Below are 18,917 nucleotides of genomic sequence, written 5' to 3'. Positions count from 1 at the left end.
GCCAAAAAGTGTAAAAACCCAATGCCCACTTAGAATAAACAAAATGCAGTATTTTCATACAATAGAATATGATTCAGTAATGTCACGTATTGATACACACTACACATGGGTGAATCCTGAAATCATTATGTTAACTGAAAGACCATAAAGTATGATTCTATTTACATAAATGTCTGGAGAAGGCAAATTAGGAGAAACAGAAAGTAGAGTAATGGTTGCTGAGTGCAGGGATAGGGCAGTAGCAGGTGGAAGAGGAAGAGGGGAGGGGATGAATTCCAGAGGAATAGGGAGTGATTGCTAATGAGTATGGGTTTCTTTGGGAAGTGATGAAAGGGTTCTAAAACTAGATTGTGATGATGGCTTTACAACTCTAGGAATAAACTAAAACCATTGAATTGAGCACTTCAAAAGGGTGAATTGTACAGTATATGAATTATCTCTCAATAAATCTGTTTTTAAAAATAAGAAAGCCAGAAAAATGAAACTAGCTACATTCAGGGGCTGGGTGGAACAAGGGACAAAGGACAAGGCAGTGGGAAAAGAAAAGATGGGATGAGGGAGATATACTCTTTTAAAAACAGCTCTTACTTGGGGAAACACATTTAAATTCCCTTAATTAATACATTAATTAATTCAGTAAGAATGGGGGAAGCTTTTCTAAAGTGGAGATGCAAATAGAAACAAATACACCTGTGTTCTGAATTAAAAACATAATCAAACTGAACACTAAAAACAGTGGATAAAAGTCTGATTAGGAATAGGATATTTATGCAGTCTCAAAGTATCTTCCTACAAAGAAAAAACAGTAACTTTTAATGGAGAAACGTGGCAGACAACTCTTTAAGCAAGTGATCAAAGTTAACATCACCAATAATGGGACCAATCAACATCATGTGACTTTTTAAAAGTTCTTATTTGAGGAACCACTTAAAAATTTCATTAATTAGGGGCTTCTCTCATGGTCCAATGGTTAAGAATCCACTTTGCAATGCAAGTGACACCAATTCAATCCCTTTTCCGGGAAGATCACATACTTCAGAGCAACTAAGCCTCGTTGTCACAGTTACTGAGCTCACGCACTGCAACTACTGAAGCCAGAGTTCCTAGAAGCACTGGCTCTAGGAACCAGAGAAGCCATCACAATGAGAAGCCCTTGCACCGCACTAGAGAGTAATCCCCTGATCATCACAACTAGAGAAAGTCTGAGTGCAGCAATGAAGACCCTTCACAGCCAATAAATAAATAAATTTTTTTAAATCTCATTAATTAATCAGCTAATGACTTTAATAAGAATAGAGGGATTTTCTAAAGTGAAATACAAATAAAACCAGAACTTATTTGTGTCTCAGACTAAAATATAATCATGTGTGTGCATGCGTGCTAAGTCGCTTCAGTCGTGTCCGACTCTTTTTTGACCTTATGAACCACAGTCCTCTAGGATCCTCTGTCCATGGGCTTCTCCAGGCAAGAATTCTGGAGTGGGTTGCTATACCCTCCTCCAGGGGATCTTCCTGACCCAGGGATCAAACCCAAGTCTCTTACATCTCCTGCATTAGCAGGTCGGTTTTTTACCACTAGGAAGCCCCAAATGTAACCACACTGAATGCTAAGACTAAAAATTAGATATAGAACAGAATATTTATACACACAATCATATACTGATATGATGCAGTGAGTACGCAGCATAACTTTGGTACTCTTGCCAAATATTCATAGTCTGAACCTAATCATGGGAAACAACAGACAAAACCAAATTTAGCAAAATCTTCAAAAGTATCAAGATCATGAAAAACAAAAAACTAAAGCATGCTATCAGATTAGAGTAAAGAGATGACAACTAAATGTAATGTACAGACCTTGAAAATTCTTCTTTCGCTGTAACAGTATTGTGGAGATAACTGGAGAAAATTGAATTAGGTCCATAAATTAACTAATAGTATTTTATCAATGTTTAATTTCCTGATTTGGTAAACTGAATCTTGGCTAGGTGAGAAAATATTCTCGTTTTTAAGAAACACACACTTCAGCACTTATAAGTAAAGGGCTATCAAGGTTAATGTTAAGGAGAAAAAAATGACAGAGAGAGCAAGAGAGAATGATAAAGCATTACATAAAATGTTGCCATCTGGGGAATATGGGTGAAAGGCATACAGGAATTAATTCTTTGTACTATTTTTGCAACTTTACTGTTATTCTGAAATTGTTTAAAAATAAAGATTTCTTTAAAGAAAAAAAAAGCTCCAACAATATACCTCCTACCAGAACCTTAGTACCAAAGGCAGTTACAATATTAAAAGGTTATTTTATAAATATCTACAAGCCCAAACTGATATAAATACATAACTGAATAAACAACAGAAAAGGTCAACTTTGTTCTACAAAAGAACTCCAAATAATAAAAGAATAAGGGAAATAGAAAATCATCATTAGAATACTAGATAAGCACCACAGGCAAAACTGTCTAATGAACTGAAATTTAGTGATTGAAATTTTAAAGAGAAACAGGATATTAACATAGCCTCAAAGTAGCTCTCTTCTAAACTTTATTAATTTGGGGGTGATTTTAACATATATCCTCAAAGTTTTTGACACCCCTCCTTCCAAGAACTAGAACTTAATTCTCCAGCCCATGTGTATACTGGACTCCGCGACCGGTAGCTAGTAAACAGAACATGGAGAGTATGGAGTACTGAGTATGGAGAATGGAGAGGGACAGAACAACAGTGGAGAAACCTGGCTGACCCCACCTTAACCAAGTCACCCCACCTTAACCAAGTCATCAAGGGGAACATCAGCAGTCATAAGCTAGGCTGACGTCTATCATGTGCTCTCTGCTATAATGTGATGCGGGCACTTCACCTTGGTCGCATCTTCCCCAAATCCATAGCCCCAGTCTAACCATTAGAGAAACATCAAACTCAACTTGAGAAACATTCTACAAAATCAGCAGCACTCATCAAAATCATCGAGGAAAGACTGGTAGACTGTCAAAAACTGGAGAAGACTAGGGTGATGTGACAACAAAATGCAATGTGGCAACCTAGACTGTGCCCTCAAACAGAAAATGGCCATCAGTGGAAAAGGCCAGTGAAGCCCAAATCAGTGCAGTTTGGCCTATGAGCACTATGCTAATGTTAATCTCCTGGTTTTGATAAATGGCCTGGTAAGTTTATTTACCCTATTTTCACTCAAAGGAATCTGAGATAAGAAGTATACAAGAACTCTCTATATTATCTTTGAAACTCTTCTGTAAACCTAAAATAATTTCAACAAAAAGTGTAAAAATGAAGTAACCAATTTTTTAAAGATTATTTTGTAAATTAGAGTATACTTCAAATTAAAGCTGAACCATTAAACTCAATTTCTAAACCCACTTATTGCATGAATAAACTCAATTTCAATTAAGTTAGTTTGTGATAAGAGTGTATTACTACTTGCTCTTTGCATTTAATGATTTTTGGAGGGGAATAGCAAAGAATGGAAGATAACATTTGAGGGAAACTATTTGCATTTGGTAAACAAGCTTGAAGAAGCTTTAGGGAAATAACTGGAAAAGACTAGTAAAACAGAATGAAGGTAAATTTAAAAGATTAAAGTTATCATACTAACAGTATCCTAGAAACAAAGGGGAAATCTAGAAGGTTCCTTTGAGAAGGATAACAATGGCAACAATACAAAGGACCAAAAGAGGCAAGGAAAGAGTTAAGGGCTATCACAAGAGTTAAGGGCTATCTACCTATACTAGAGGGTCCCAAGTTTTCTGGGTTTACAAGGTCCTTACTGTATCAGTAATGTTTTCACAGGCCAAAAGAAATACCTAACCATTCTGCTTAAACAGTCAGGTCCAAACAGCTTAAGAAGGATACATGTCCTAACAACTTGTGTTGAGCAATGCAAACAACATTAGAATCAGGTTGGACACTACCTTCTTCCTGTTTCACATAAATTTTCTCATGGTACTTGCTTTTTGTCACAACAAAACTCAAAAACTCAGCTTTGTGAAAATATGGTAACCCTGAAAGGAATATATAAATCTAATTTTCAAAATGAACTACCTCAAGCTTGTACTTTGCATGGTTTCCAACAGATGCTGCTGTATTTCCCTCAACATTCTTAAGCATCTCTTGGCAATACCTGTGAGTTCTCTGCTGTGCTTTCGAGGCTCCTCAGTGCACAGTTTGAGAACCATGCACCTTGGTAAAAGATGATAAAGGATGTTACCAAGGCAGTGGCAATAGGAAAACAAGTGAGAATTAAGCAATACTACAGAGGGAAAAAAAAGAAAAAGGCAGCAGCTCTAGGTATGGCACCTCCAAGTATAACAGTTCAGGTACTTCAGAAGCATCAAAACTTTTCTTCAAAAGAAAAAAAATCATTCTGGGACTTCCCTGGTGGTCCAGTGGCTAAGACTCCAGGATCCCAATGCAGAGGGCCCAAGCTTCTATCCCACACGCCTCAACTAGAGATCCTATATGCTACAACTAAGACCCAGTGTGCTTGTCTGTTAGTTTCTTAGTCATGTCCGACTCTTTGCGACCCCATGGACTGCAGTCCACCAGGCTCCTCTGTCCATGGGATTTCCCAGGCTAGAATACTGGAGTGGGTTGCCATTTCCTTCTCCAAAGACCCAGTACAGTCAAATAAATAAATAAATATATCCTACCTTTAGCTATCCCCAGCAGTCCTTGTTTCCAAGGAAGAGAACAAACTATGCAGTCTTTTTTTTAATGAATCAATGAACTTGTTCAAACATTTATATTAATCTGACAGCTTTATATGCGGCACAGCTAAAGTACATCACTCTCATTTTTAACACACACATGCACATATTATAAAACAGCTGAATCAAAGGAAAAAAATTGAATTCAAATTTTCAACTTAATAACTTCTGGAATACCAATAAGAACTGCCACCTAATATCTGCCAAATACCTGAGGAAAAATCAAATGCAGTAGTCATAAAACCTGACTTGTTGATCTTAGGCAATTGAGGAACTTCTGAAATGACAGACTTGCCAGCACTCTTCCAGACCTACAGAATTAGAGGACTGTCAAGACCAGTGGTCATGGTATGGATGTGAGAGTTGGACTGCAAAAAAAGCTGACCACCGAAGAATTGATGCTTTTGAACTGTGGTGTTGGAGAAGACTTTTGAGAGTCGCTTGGACTGCAAGGAGGTCCAACCAGTTCATCCTAAAGGAGATCAGTCCTGGGTGTTCATTGGAAGGACTGATGCTAAAGCTAAAACTCCAATACTTTGGCCACCTCATGCAAAGAGTTGACTCATTGGAAAAGACTCTGATGCTGGGAGGGATTGGGGGCAGGAGGAGAAGGGGACGACAGAGGAGGAGATGGCTAGATGGCATCACCGACTTGATGGACATGAGTTTGAGTGAACTCCAGGAGTTGGTGATGGACAGGCAAGCCTGGCGTGCTGTGATTCATGGGGTCACAAAAAGTCAGACACAACTGAGCGACTGAACTGAACTGAAGACCACAAAAATCTCTGTGTTTGCAGAGTGCTCCAGCAATTCTGAAATCAGTCAGTTTTGAGAGGAAATGGCTAAAACAGTCCTGTCCAACAAAACTTTTTTTGATGATGGAAATTTTCCATATTTGCACTATCCAATATAGTAGCCCCTAGCCACATGTGGCTAGGGAGCACTTGAAACGTGGCTACTCTGACTGAGGAGTTGAATTTTTAATTTAAATTTAGATGGAAGTAGCCACAAGTGGTTACCGGCTTCTGAATGGTACGGCATAGAACCTGATTATTTCTCTTAAATATTCATTCTTCTAAATTTTCTGAGGTTCATCCTTGATTTAAACTAGATGATCAGAAAACAAGGCTGCTCAGCCATATTCTCTCATAAAGGGTCTTACAAAGGATCCTTATAAACATTATCCAATTTAACAGTCTAAGCAGTCGGAGACTTTCTATTGTAGTTTGAGACTTAATTCAATGTCATACCTTTTTTTCATAATAAAAATTCTGCTTTAAGTTCTAAGAAACATCTTCACTGGATCATAGAGAAAGCAAGGAAATTTTTTTTAAAAATCTACTTCTGCTTCATAGACTATAAAAAACTATGGAAAATTCTTAAAGAGATGGGAATACCAGATCACTTTACCTGTCTCCTGAGAAACCTGTATGCAGGTCAAGAAGCAACAGTTAGAACCTCACATAGAACAACTGACTGGTTCAAAATTGGGAAAGGAGTATGTCAAAGTTGTATATTGTCACCCTGTTTATTCAACTTACATGCAGAATTCTGGGATGGATGAACCACAAGCTGGAATCAAGATTGCTGGGAGAAATACCAACAATCTCAGATACGCAGATGATACTCTAAGGGCAGAAAGTGAAAGGGAACTAAATAGCCTCTTGATGAGGTTGAAAGAGGACAGTGAAAAAGCTGGCTTGAATCTCAACATACAAAAAAAGGAAGATATGGCATCTGGTCCCATACTTCATGGCAAATAGCTGGGAAAAATTAGAAGCAGTGATAGATTTTCTTGGGGCTCCAAAATCACTGCAGATGGTAACTGCAGCCATGAAATTAAAAGACACTTGCTCCTTGGAAGAAAAGCTAGGACAAACCTACACAGCATATTAAAAAGCAGAGACGACATTTTGCTGACACAGGTCTGTATGGTCAAAGCCATGATTTCTTTCCATAGACATGAATGGATATGAGAGCTGGACCATAAGGGCTGAGGAAGGAAGAATTGATGCTTTTGAACTGTGGTGTTGGAGAAGACTCTTGAGAGTCCCTTGGATTGCACGGAGATTAAGCCAGTCAATCCTAAAGGAAATCAACCCTGAATAATCATTGGAAGGACTGATGCTGAAGCTGAAACTCCAATATTTTGGCCACCTGATACAAAGAGCCAACTCATTGGAAAAGATCCCAATGCTGGGAAAGACTGAAGGCAAAAGGAGAAGAGAGCAGCACAGGGTGAGATGGTTAGACAGCATCACCAACTCAATGGGCATGAATTTGAGCAAACTCCGGGAGACAGTGAAGGACAAGGAAGCCCGGTGTACTGCAGTCCATGGGGTTGCAAAGAGTTGGATACAACGTAGTGACTGAACAACAAAAACAAAAGTCTCTGCAAATGATTTTGAGTATCTTCTTTAGCCAGAAGCAATACTCAGTGAGCCAATGTGCTTCCCTTTTCGCCACAGCTGACAGAAAACTCAGAACCAAGTCCAGTGTCCAGCGGTAGCTCCTCCTAAGTGCCTAGTAACATGTACTCTCTGCTCCTCTAAGACTATCTCTGTTCTAACTATAACCCTAAATTAGTCAACAAACTCTTTTGGATATTGTCAGAGTATCAACTTTTAAGTGATAAACTCTTTGTATTAAAGTCAATCTTTTGTTGTTGTTATTGAAGCAATAAAGCCAATTTTTAGAAGTGTTTTTTAAGAAGCATTTCAATAATAACACCAGGATTAATAACATCAGGAAACTTTTTAATAGATCAAACTAACCAAAGAAATTTTTTAGGTGTCTATTAGCAAGGCTGCCTAAAAATATCACTATAAGAGTGAAAAATAAGACACATGTATGTCATTCTGCAGTAATTTAACTGTCCCCATTTCACAAACTCAGTTCCACTCCTTTAAAAAAATAAGCAGAATATGAACATCTCTACTGAACATTCAGTTAAAAATGCTTGTACATTTTTTTCCTTTAGCACACTGGACTATTTTTACAACATGCAGTGAACTACTTCAGTGACTCTTTTGTTGAAATTTTCCACAAAATTAGAACACATTGATGCACCAATAGCACATTTCTAGAAATGCCTAATTTTAAGTTCCCTGAGCATCCAACTACAAAACTAGTGTGAAACTAAACTAAATCATAAGTGCAGAACATCTTCACATAATCCCTTAAAATTCATTTTAAAAACATACTACCAAAAGACACAATCTATTTCATGGGGTCATTATAAAAGTGATGGTAGAGGAAAAAAAATTTAAAGAAAATTGTCAAAGAAATATATCCTAAAAAAAAAAAAGAAATATATCCTAAATATCATGAATCGTCATTATCATGGACAGTCAGACAGACACACACACACACGTATGCTGGCAAGTTAATTCTACTCTGAAGGAACCAAGTTCCCTTTAGCCATGTTCTTTAGCCAAAAATCACTTACTTTAAGTGATTATCAAAAAAAAAGTTATAAAACTATATGAACCCATTTTGCTCCAGGAGCAAAAACATGTAGTTCCTTTCCCCTAGAAGCCAAATACTGTCAGAACATAGTTCATTTCAGCACAGTGCTTCTGCTGTCATGCTCCTTGGTGTGCACCCCTCAGGTCACTCGAGCTTCTGTGCTAGTTCATCCTCCTCAAACACTCTTAAATCTCCAAGTCATACTTCCAGTCTTCTCCTCGATTACCCCACTCGTTTTCTCTAGACGGTTCTTTTCACCATGTACTGCTTAAATAACTGGATAAAGATAATAGGCAACATTTACTGAGTGCTTACTGTATGTCAGGCACTGTTCTAACCACTTTACAAGTATTCTCTCTAATCATCAAAGCAACTCTATGCTGGAAGCACTGTTATTACCATTACCATGTTACAGATGAGTTACTAAGAGATTGAGTAATTTGTCCAAGGCCACACAGCCAGAAAACACATGTTTTTTATCCATACACAGATCTGAATGCTCCTCAAAGCTATTCTAAAGTTTCTTCCATAGGGCTGGAGAGCAGGCACAATGGGCTCTCCTCTATTGCTTATGCAGTCAAGACTATAGTAAGATTAAATTAATAGTTTGGAGGTTGGGCAGAGAGAAAATGAAAAGGTACCAGACTCTAGATTCCACAAACATTAGCTGTAACTAATGATTAGGAGTAACTCCAAAGATTTAGAGCAGAAGTTAATAAGCTTTCTTAAAGGACCAGATAATAAACATTTCCAACTGCAGTGAACCAGTCTATGTAACAACTACTCAACTCTGCCATTTAGTATGACAGCAGCCATAGATAATAAACAAATGGACATGGCCATATTCTAATAAAACTTTATTTACAAAAGAGGCAACTTGGATGAGGCCAAAGTAGCCAATGACTAGAGGCATACTGAGTCTGGTGTAAAGACAACTGTGATATAAGCACTACAATATCCAACTACAGCATAAAGACAATCCACTATTTTCCTTAAACCATCACAACTGAGTTTTGTACAACTGAACTTCACATAAAATAAGCACTTAAAATCTCAATAAAATACTACACATAACAATTCAGTTTTTTAAAAAAATCAGCCCATGAAACACTAAAATAAAATTATAACAAAGTAACAACTCAACTTATTCTCTATTAAAATTACATCTGGGTTTCCCAGGTTCCTCAGTAGTAAAGAATCCACTTGCCAATGCAGGAGAAGCGGGTTATAATCCCTGGGTTGAGAAGATCCCCTGGAGAAGGGAATGGCAACCCACTGCAGCATTCTAGCCTGGAGAATCCCGTGGACGAAGGAACCTTGGAGGGGCTACAGTCCATGGGGTCTCAAAAGAGTCAAACACAACTTAGTGACTAAACAACAACAAAATTACATCTACCTCTGACAATTCATCAAGTGGAAAAGAAGACTTATTTTTGTTTCAAAGAATAAGGTTTAAAATTCACATAAACTTGTCATAGAAAGTTTCAAAAAGTAAAACGTTTTGCTCCACCCCTCCCCTCATTCACTAAGATTTCAGCACTTGACTCCCTGTCTTAACCATTTCTCTTCCAATTATTCTCAGCGTCTCAGCAATTTCAAGAGCCACATAATTTATCCCTTGGCCTCTAAATTCCCTAATTGCCCTCTTCACTGCTAAAATTCGTTTCCTCCATTCCATCTCAACCAACAACTACTATGGTCACACCCTAACAGCTGCAAGTCTTTAAAGAGGAATGAAAGCCCCCCAGGGTATTGATACAAAAAGAAGATGACCTATTTTACTTAAATTTATTTTAAAGAAAGAAAGAGAAATTAAGGTATACTCATATTTAACATACAAAGCATATTAATTAAAAACACACTTAAGTTGTGTGCTTATTTTTTTAACTAATACGCAAAGGAACCCACCACCTATATATTGTCATTACTATTAACCACATCCTCCAAAATCAAGCATCTCACTCTCTCACCTCCCAGTTTTCCAGCTCATTCACTGATATCCCAATCCCAACAACTACTGAATCTTTTTAACATCTCAGTTTTTATCCTCTTCACTTCTCTATTGACCACCCTATCTCTTATGTCATTTTCCTCCTCTTCTATCCTGTACTTCATCACTATAACCACACTCCATGCATTCACTCCCAATTTCCTTGCCCTTCTTTTCCTCTGTTATATATTCCTGACATAACCCATCCCTGGTTAAATCCAAGTCTGCCTATTCCATGCTTGCATCCAAGTACTGAACATAACATAACTCAATTAAAATATGCAAACTTGCTGGTGCATTCACTTTAAATTAATGACCACAATGTTAAGAACACCCTCAGCACTACCAAGTAATCCTTCAACATTTCCCTATTCAATTCATTCTTGTTTTAACAATTTCAGACCTTCTCTCCTGTTAATCCTTCAATAACTTTCTGTTACCTCCCCCTTGGATGATGACCCCTAATATTATTTCCCTAAGAAAACAGAAGCCAACAGAACATCTACATCCTCCCCCACCAAATCTACCAACCTAAATGCTTCTCATCCGTGTACTCTGCTTCCCTCCTTGTAACAATGAATTGTCCCTGATTCTACAAGTTCAGGGCTTCTCTGTAGCTCAGACTGTAAAGGACCTCCCTGCAATGCAGGAGACCCCGGATCAATCCCTGGGTCGAGAAGATCCCCTGGAGATGGAAATGGCAACCCACTCGAGTATTCTTGCCTGGAGAATTCCATGGACAGAGGAGCCTGGCAGGCTACAGTCCATGGGGTCGCAAAGAGTCAGACACGACTGAGCAACTGACACACACACTACTTAAGTTCAGCCTTTCCATTTGTGTGCTGGATCCTGTTCCCTTTCTCTCTTTCTCCTGAAGTTACTTCCTCTTCCAGCACATCATCACTTTTTCCTTCTTTACCAACTATTTCCACCAGCATTAAAACATGCTGCAATATCTTCCATGTGAAAGGTACACCCTGACCTCTTGTCCCTCTCCAGGTAATCCAGTTCTCCATTTTGTAGCAAAATTTTCCAACAAAATTATCTATACTGACTCTGCATCCACCTCCTTTCCTCTAACTCAATTTAATTATGCTTTCATCCTTATCAGTCCACCCAACGTGAAGTGAAAGTTGCTCAGTTGTGTCCGATTCTTTGAGGCCCCATGGACTAGACAGTCCATGGAATTCTCCAGGCCAGGATACTGGAGTAGGTAGCCTTTCCCTTCTCCAGGGAATCTTCCCAACCCAGGGATCAAACCTAGGTCTCACACATTGCAGGTGGATTCTTTACCAGCTGAACCACAGGAAAGCCCAAGAATACTGGAGTGGGTAGCCTATCCCTTCTCTAGTGGATCTTCTCGACCCAGGAATTGAACTGAGGTCTCCTGCATTGCAGGTGGATTCTTCACCAGCTGAGCTACCAGGGAAGATCCAAACCGCTCCTCAATGTCATCAACTCTTTCCAACTTGCAAATCCAGTGGTAATCTTGGTCAAACTCTCAAAAGTATTTGACACGGTGAACCACTCTTCTCCTGATACATTTTGCACTTCATTCCTTGGAAAGCACACACTCCTAATTTCTCTCCTACCTCACTACTGATTGTTTTCAGTCTCCTTTGCTGGTTCTTCCTCTTCCTCCCCTCCTCTATATGTTGAAATGTCCCAAGGCTCAGACCTCAGTTCTCTTAATCTCTATGAGCATCACAGAAAATTGCCTATAGCCCTTTAGTTATAAATTCTATCTGTAAACTATGAGACTCTGACCTCTTCTCTCCCCTGAGCTCAAGATTCTTAAATTAACTGCCTAATTAAAATCTCCAGCTGGATGTCCCAAGCTTTAAGAAAGCAAAGTCAATTCTTGATTTCTCCTTCACAACAAACTCTCCTCCTGGGTGTTCCCCATTCCTGTAATTAGTATTACATTCACCTGGTTGCTCAGGCCAAAACCCTGGTCATTAGCGATCTCTCACTTTACATATCTAATCCATCATTAACTCCTGTCAACTACACCTTCAAGAAATCTATTTCTAGTCACATGGGTTAATACTGTTGTCAAAACTTATTGCACTATATACTTTAAATGGATGCATCTTATTTATGTAAAAGTGTAAGCTATACCTCAATAAAGTGTGGTAGGAGCATGTGTATGTGTTACCAACATACATCCAGTCATTTCTCACCACCTCCACCACAACCTCTGCTCCTTGGACTACTACAATAGCATCTTAGCTTCTATTTTTACTCAGAATATTTCACATTTCACAAAGTATCCAGAATAATCTATTAAAAATGTAAATCATATTACTTTCCCGCTCAAACCTCTCCAATGGCTTCCTATCACACTTAAAATCCAAAAGCCTTACCATGACCTCAAGACCATATGTGATCTAACCCCTACCTACTCAAACCTCACCTGTTACCATTTTACACCTTGTTCTACTGTGCTGCAGACACACCGACCTTCCAGATACTCTTAAAACACACCAAGCTTGTTTTCAATTATTATTTTTTAATGTATTTCCAAAGTATGTTCTTTATATCAAGGCAAATGTTCCTCTAATTCATTCCATTAAAGAAACAGAGAAATGTTTGCTTAAGTCACCCAAAGAAGTGGATTTGAATAAGTACTTATTAATATAACTTGGCCTTTATAAACTCAAGTTAATATTCACAGTGCATGTAGCATTCTAATGTCCAACTGGAAAACTAACTTGGGATCAGTTACAGAGGGCCTGGAACATCAGATTAAGGAGTTCATATTTTATCCAACAGGCTAGCGTCATACGCTTAAGCTCTGGAAAAAGCTACTTTTTCACTTTTCAAATCCTGAGGTCACAGCTGTGCAAAAACTTGTGGAATAATGGAGAAAATGAGGGGTTACTTTCAGGGATATAAACCCCTTTTTGTACCTCTAGAATTCTGAACCATGTGATTGTGTCACCTATTTTAAAAATAAATTATAATTAAAACTATATTTAAAAATAAGAAAAAGGAATTCTTACATGACAGAAAAACCAGAAACCAATATATGTATGCCTTTTGGGGAAAAGTTTATGGTACTTTAAATACTTTTTAAAAACTCAACATAGAAGAAATATAAAAAACAGATAAAATATGTTCACATATGTAGACGATACAGAGATATACACAGAAAATATAATTCATGCTCATAATAGTTCTCATCATGTATTAGGGAGCTCCTATCGGAACTGAGTTCTGTAAAATAATTAATTGATCATAACCACAACTTGCCAACTTTCAAGTAGTTTCCTTAAACAGCTGAATAGCCATTGAGAGCTCATATAAGACTTCTCTCAGGAATCTAAAGACCTGCAGGTGATATTTTTTAAAAAGAAGAATAGGAAAAGAAACAAACCAAGAGAGGAAAGACAGCTAGTCTTTGTCACAGAGTCATCTCTAGTGGCCAGTCTCACCACTTGCCAACAGCTACATCAGTTAAGTGAGATTAATAATTAAATGACTTGGGGACAACAATAAGAGAAGGGGAATATAGACACTTAACATCTTCAAATTTACTGGAGCCTCTACCCGGTTATGGAGTGATGAGGAACAAGACTTAGCAGCATCCTCTCAGATGAATGAAAGTCTTTCTGGGTTTTGTTGCTGACATAACTTGTAGAGCCACATCAAGAAACAGCTATGTCAGATACTGCTGACCAAGCACAACAGTGCATCTGACACAACAATGCAACAAAGTTAGACTCCATGTTGGGCAAATGCAGAATACTGTAAGACCGCAACAAAGAAAAGTGCAAGAAAGCAGAAACCCCAAACCCCCTAAATAGAATCCATCCTTTGATCAAGGGTAAAACGCCGTGAGTTTGCTCATGGCCTAGATCTTAAAGATGGCTTCCTGAAACCCCTACCTTCATCCTGTTACCTATCACGCCCAGGTTCATAACCTACAGCCATAACAAGAGAACATGGAAAACATTTCTCCTCTTCTTAATCACAGAAATAACATGCTCTTCCTAGGAAAACATATCCTGATTTCCACTAACCTCTTCCATCAACACACTATGCCCTTCTTGAATCCTGAAGTTTCATCTCCATTCCCTTGAGTTTCAAATTCATGCAGAAATCAGTATACTTTATCCTGAAGTCATGAATGGGCACTTAGGCTGAAAACATGATTTTAAAATACTGTTTCTTAAACTTTAATATGCATGGCATAAAGAAAGTGAAAGTTGTTCAATCATGTCTGACTCTTTGCAACTAGAGAGTCCATGGAATTCTCCAGGCCAGAATACTGAAATGGGTAGCCTTTTCCTTCTCCAGGGGATCTTCCCAACCCAGGGATCAAACCCAGATTTCTCAAATTGCAGGCGGATTCTTTACCAGCTGAACCACAAGAGAAGCCCAAGAATACTGGAGTGGGTAGTCTTTTCCTTCTCCAGGGAATCTTCCCGATCCAAGAATCAAATCGGGGTCTCCTGCATTGCAGGCAGATTCTTTACCAACTGAGGTATCAGGGAAGCCACAGTATAGATCTCATTAAAATGCAGATCCTGATTCAGTAAGTCTAGGGCAAGGCCTGAGGGACAGCAGTTCTAACGGATTCATTCCCAGGCTTTGCAAATTCTCCTGTTTCTCAGAAAACACTTGGAGTAGCAAAGTTCTAAAAGGCATGGCACATGTATACATAGTTTACTTACAAAGGCACAATACTAATGGAATGCTGGCTGTTCTTTTTATAGTTTATTCCTTCTTCTCTAATGTATATTAGATCCATTTTCTTATCCTCTCAACACCTGCAATTTATCTTCAAAGCCTCTTTCCCTTTACTCAATTGGCATCTATAAATTTCCTTCCTCTCCTTTTATTTTTCCATACCCTCAAAACAATACCTAAAATGTATACGTAACTGAAAAAATGCATGTTCTTACTATGTGTACAAGTCTATTTTTATTCTTATGTCCTTTAAATAGATTCTAATTCAGCATACATATTCAGTAATTTAAAAATTCTTGCAAGCATGAGGCATGAAAAATTCTTGCAAAATGAAGTATGAAAAATTAAAAAAGAGAGCTACGGGATTTAAGTATAGAAATTTGGCCTAACCTGTATTTATCACAAGGACCTTATGCAAAGTAAAGCAAAAAGAATATTAACTAAGACTTATTACAACAAATTTTTATATAATGAAAAGATTTTAAAGCTCTATTTAAAGATCCACTTATACATAAAATTCCAGTATATCAAACAAATATATTATTCTTTGGGCATTGTCACCTTGTTAACTTTAAACTGTATTTTTAAATGAGATGGGGGAAAATGGAACATATTTAGAACTACACATCTAAAAATTTTACAATATCCAAATGCTTCTTGTGTTAAGGCCAGACCTTATCATAAAGATCTAATTTAATAGGTATACCATAATGTCCAACCCTAAAAGTAACTGAGTCATCTATTCATAAATAATCAAGTTAAATTTCATTCTTGGCTTTTACCTTGTGACACATTAACAGTAACATACATATTTCTCAAGGAAAAATAAAATCAAGGAATGAAACAGACTATGGGAAGAAACACATGTTGTGAATAAAGAATCACCTGATATGTTCTATTTCCCTTAAGAAAAGAGATTCAAATTTAACGATCTTACAGTTGATGCCCCCAGTATAAGACCAAGTTGAGAATAACTTGTAATCAGGAACTTCCTCATGTATTTGCTAGTTGAGTTAGTAGTACACTAGTCCTCCAAGCCAGAAACTTGGGTGTCAACTCAGACCTTTCCCTTTCCCTCGTCCTCATCCTTTTCAGACCCATACTGAAATGACCATTAAGTATTATCCATTTTGTGTCCTAAGTGTCCCTCTACTCTGTTCTCCCCACTTTCTCTGCCACTGCCTTAGTCTAAGCCTCTTCTCTCACCTTACCTATTGCAATAGCTACCCTACTGTCACAGCCTCCACTTACCCTTTCCACTATGATCCTTACCTCACACTGTCATCCAAATGATTTTCCAGAATGAAAATCTAAAGTCAGGATTCCCTGGTGACTCAGATGGTAAAGAATCCACCTGCAACGCAGAGACCCAGGTTCAACCCCTGGGTTAGGAATATCCTCTGGAGAAGGGACCGGCTACCCATTCCAGTATTCTTCCCTGGAGAATTCCATGGACAGAGGAGCCTGGCGGGCCACACTCCATTGGTTCGCAAAGAGATGGACAACACCGAGTCACTAACACTTTCACTTTTCTTCAAACCTAAAGTCTCTTCTGCTCAAAACCTTTTAGTTCTCTCCATCACCCAAAGAATAAAGTCCAAGGCATGTATAACAACACTTCACCGCTGCCTGCCTCTAAAACATCATAGCCCACTGCACTCCTCCCACTTTAAGGCCCATCATAATCCAGTTACACTGCATGAACTTCCGGCATACCACACACCTCCATGCTTTTGCATAAGCAGTTGCTTCATCTAGAACATCCTTCATTTCTTCCCCTTTAGCTTCCTAGCCAATTATTATGAACCTTTCAAAACTCAGCTCAGCTCCCAGAAAGTCATCCCATATCCTACTGCTGCTGCTGCTAAGTCACTTCAGCTGTGTCCGACTCTGTGCGACCCCACAGACGGCAGCCCACCAGGCTCCCCCGTCCCTGGGATTCTCCAGGCAAGAACACTGGAGTGGGTTGCCATTTCCTTCTCCAATGCATGAATCCTTAAAGAGTTACTTCCTTCTCTGCTAACTTTGTAAGTAAAAACGGCATTTGTTGAGCATTTACTATGTGCCTGACATTGTTCCAAGCATTTTACATATCTTAACTCATTTAATCTTCACAATAACCCTTTCTGTGAAGTGATACCATTATTACCTTTCTCAATATGAAAATTATCTCAGAGGAGTAAATAACCTGTCCCCAAGAATATGTTAGGGGATGGAGATAGATTAAGATCCCTACATCTGTCCCTACATTATATTATTGCACCTATCACAGAGACTTCATTTACATGACCTGTCACTGCCCTAGACTCCTTGAGGGTGAACTCCTTGAGGGTGGGGATTATTTCATATTCAACTCTAAAGCTACCTACCTATAAAGTAGGTAATCAGTACATGCACTTCCTGAGTTGCACATAACATTCTAACAAGTTTAAGAGAAAATCATTTGGAAACTAGTTTCCAAATAAATATTCAGATATGCTTTAAGAGTTCTAGAGTAGAGCAAGTTGTTTTTCATCTTATAAAAAGAGAAATTAATACAGACATGGGATTACAGTCTGTGTGAACAATGAAATGGACTTATTTTTGCAGTAATACTGCTTAATCACCACAATAAATCAAAACCCAAAGTACCATTTTCTTAAGATTAACTTTTTTCCTCTAATAAGAATAGTAGTAGTTTAGTCGCTATGTCATGTCTGACATTTTTGTGACTCCGTGGACTGTAGCCTGCCAGGCTTCTCTGTCCATGGGATTCTCCAGGCAAGAATACTGGAGTGGGTTGCCATTTCCTTCTCGAGGGGATCTTCCTAACCCAGGGATCGAACCCAGGTCTCCTGCATTGTAGGCAGATTCTTTACCAGCTGAGCTACAAGGGAAGCCCAATAAGAATTCTTCTGGCTTATCATTCAGGGCAGTGAAAAGAATGCCCTAAGTTTACTTTGCTCAAGTGAAAGCAGAAAATCATAGACCAGCACTACTAATTGCTTCCTTAAGTCTGGCCAAGAAATGTATCTCATTAGGCAATTAAAATAAAATACAGTTGCCTGACTAAGCATATAACAAAAAAATTTCTAAGGTTGTACGGACTGGCATTCTATTAATCAGATAATGAAAAATTCTTTATTTTAAGCAAAAGAAAAAAAAAACACAGATCAGCACCACCCTACAAGAATAGATTTCTGTATTAAAACTCTATTGAAACATAGACATGTGTGTTAATCAAAATATATGCATGTTTGCAATATTTCAATAGCCATTTTTACATCTTAAAATTATAAAAATCAAAGTTATCCTAACACTAATGATGCAAGACCTCAAGACCAAGTCTGCTGTACTTAGTGTGCTCTCATAGTAACAGTCCTCTGAGCCACACTGAAGCGCAGTAATGAAAACCCACAGGAATGGTACCAGCAGCAACAGTGCACACCATAGTACTTGTGAGAGTCATCTGCACCCCGCCCAGCTTTTACACACTTGTGCACTGCAGAAAGGTAAATCTGCTGTCAGAAGCAGCAGAGTTTAGGCCACAGCACAGCAAACTCTACACCCAGGCGCTCTTACCATTTCTTGGTACATTCAACCATCAGTTCCTGGTAGGAGGCCACAAACTGGAACTTGGATGCGTGTTTTCCCACACGCTGTAGTCTCTTCCAAACTGAAGCCATGATGATCAGTCAAAACAGCGGAGCAGTTCTCGGTTAGCAACACAGCAGCTTTAACAAAGCAGAAGGTCCAAAGCAAAGGAGCTTTGCATATATGTCTGTACTTTAAAAAACTCAACTACAACTTGAAATGATGTTTGGGGTCCATAAAGTCTTCTCCCTGTTTCACAGGGTAAATCCCATCCTAGATGAATGGCCCAGTCAAGAAGAGTATGACACACATGACAGGATGAGTGAGAGGAGGTTCCCTCATGGAGACATCACCATTCCACCTCGGGGGCTATATGATATGTATTCTGGAGGACTGAAAAGCAAAACAAAGAGAAAAAATATGAGAAGAGAAGCAGAAGAAGTGACTAACCACCCACGTCAGATAACACTG

At 38.5% G+C, this 18,917-nt stretch overlaps 1 protein-coding gene across 1 annotated transcript in view; it reads right to left on the bottom strand.

The window, feature by feature from the left end:
* The window catches only part of EHBP1 (EH domain binding protein 1), a 347,498-nt gene extending 328,960 nt beyond the window's left edge, over positions 1 to 18,538 (bottom strand). The window contains exon 1 of the mRNA XM_052648636.1: positions 18,435 to 18,538. Within this exon, the coding sequence (XP_052504596.1) occupies positions 18,435 to 18,538 (104 nt within the window). The remainder of the gene's footprint in view (positions 1 to 18,434) is intronic.
* Between the last annotated feature and the right edge of the window lie 379 nt (positions 18,539 to 18,917).

Source organism: Budorcas taxicolor, chromosome 11 (assembly GCF_023091745.1).
Source record: "Budorcas taxicolor isolate Tak-1 chromosome 11, Takin1.1, whole genome shotgun sequence".
NCBI lineage: Eukaryota > Metazoa > Chordata > Mammalia > Artiodactyla > Bovidae > Budorcas > Budorcas taxicolor.
The sequence above is the reverse complement of the archived record's forward strand: the minus strand, read 5'-3'. Positions and strand labels throughout refer to the sequence as shown.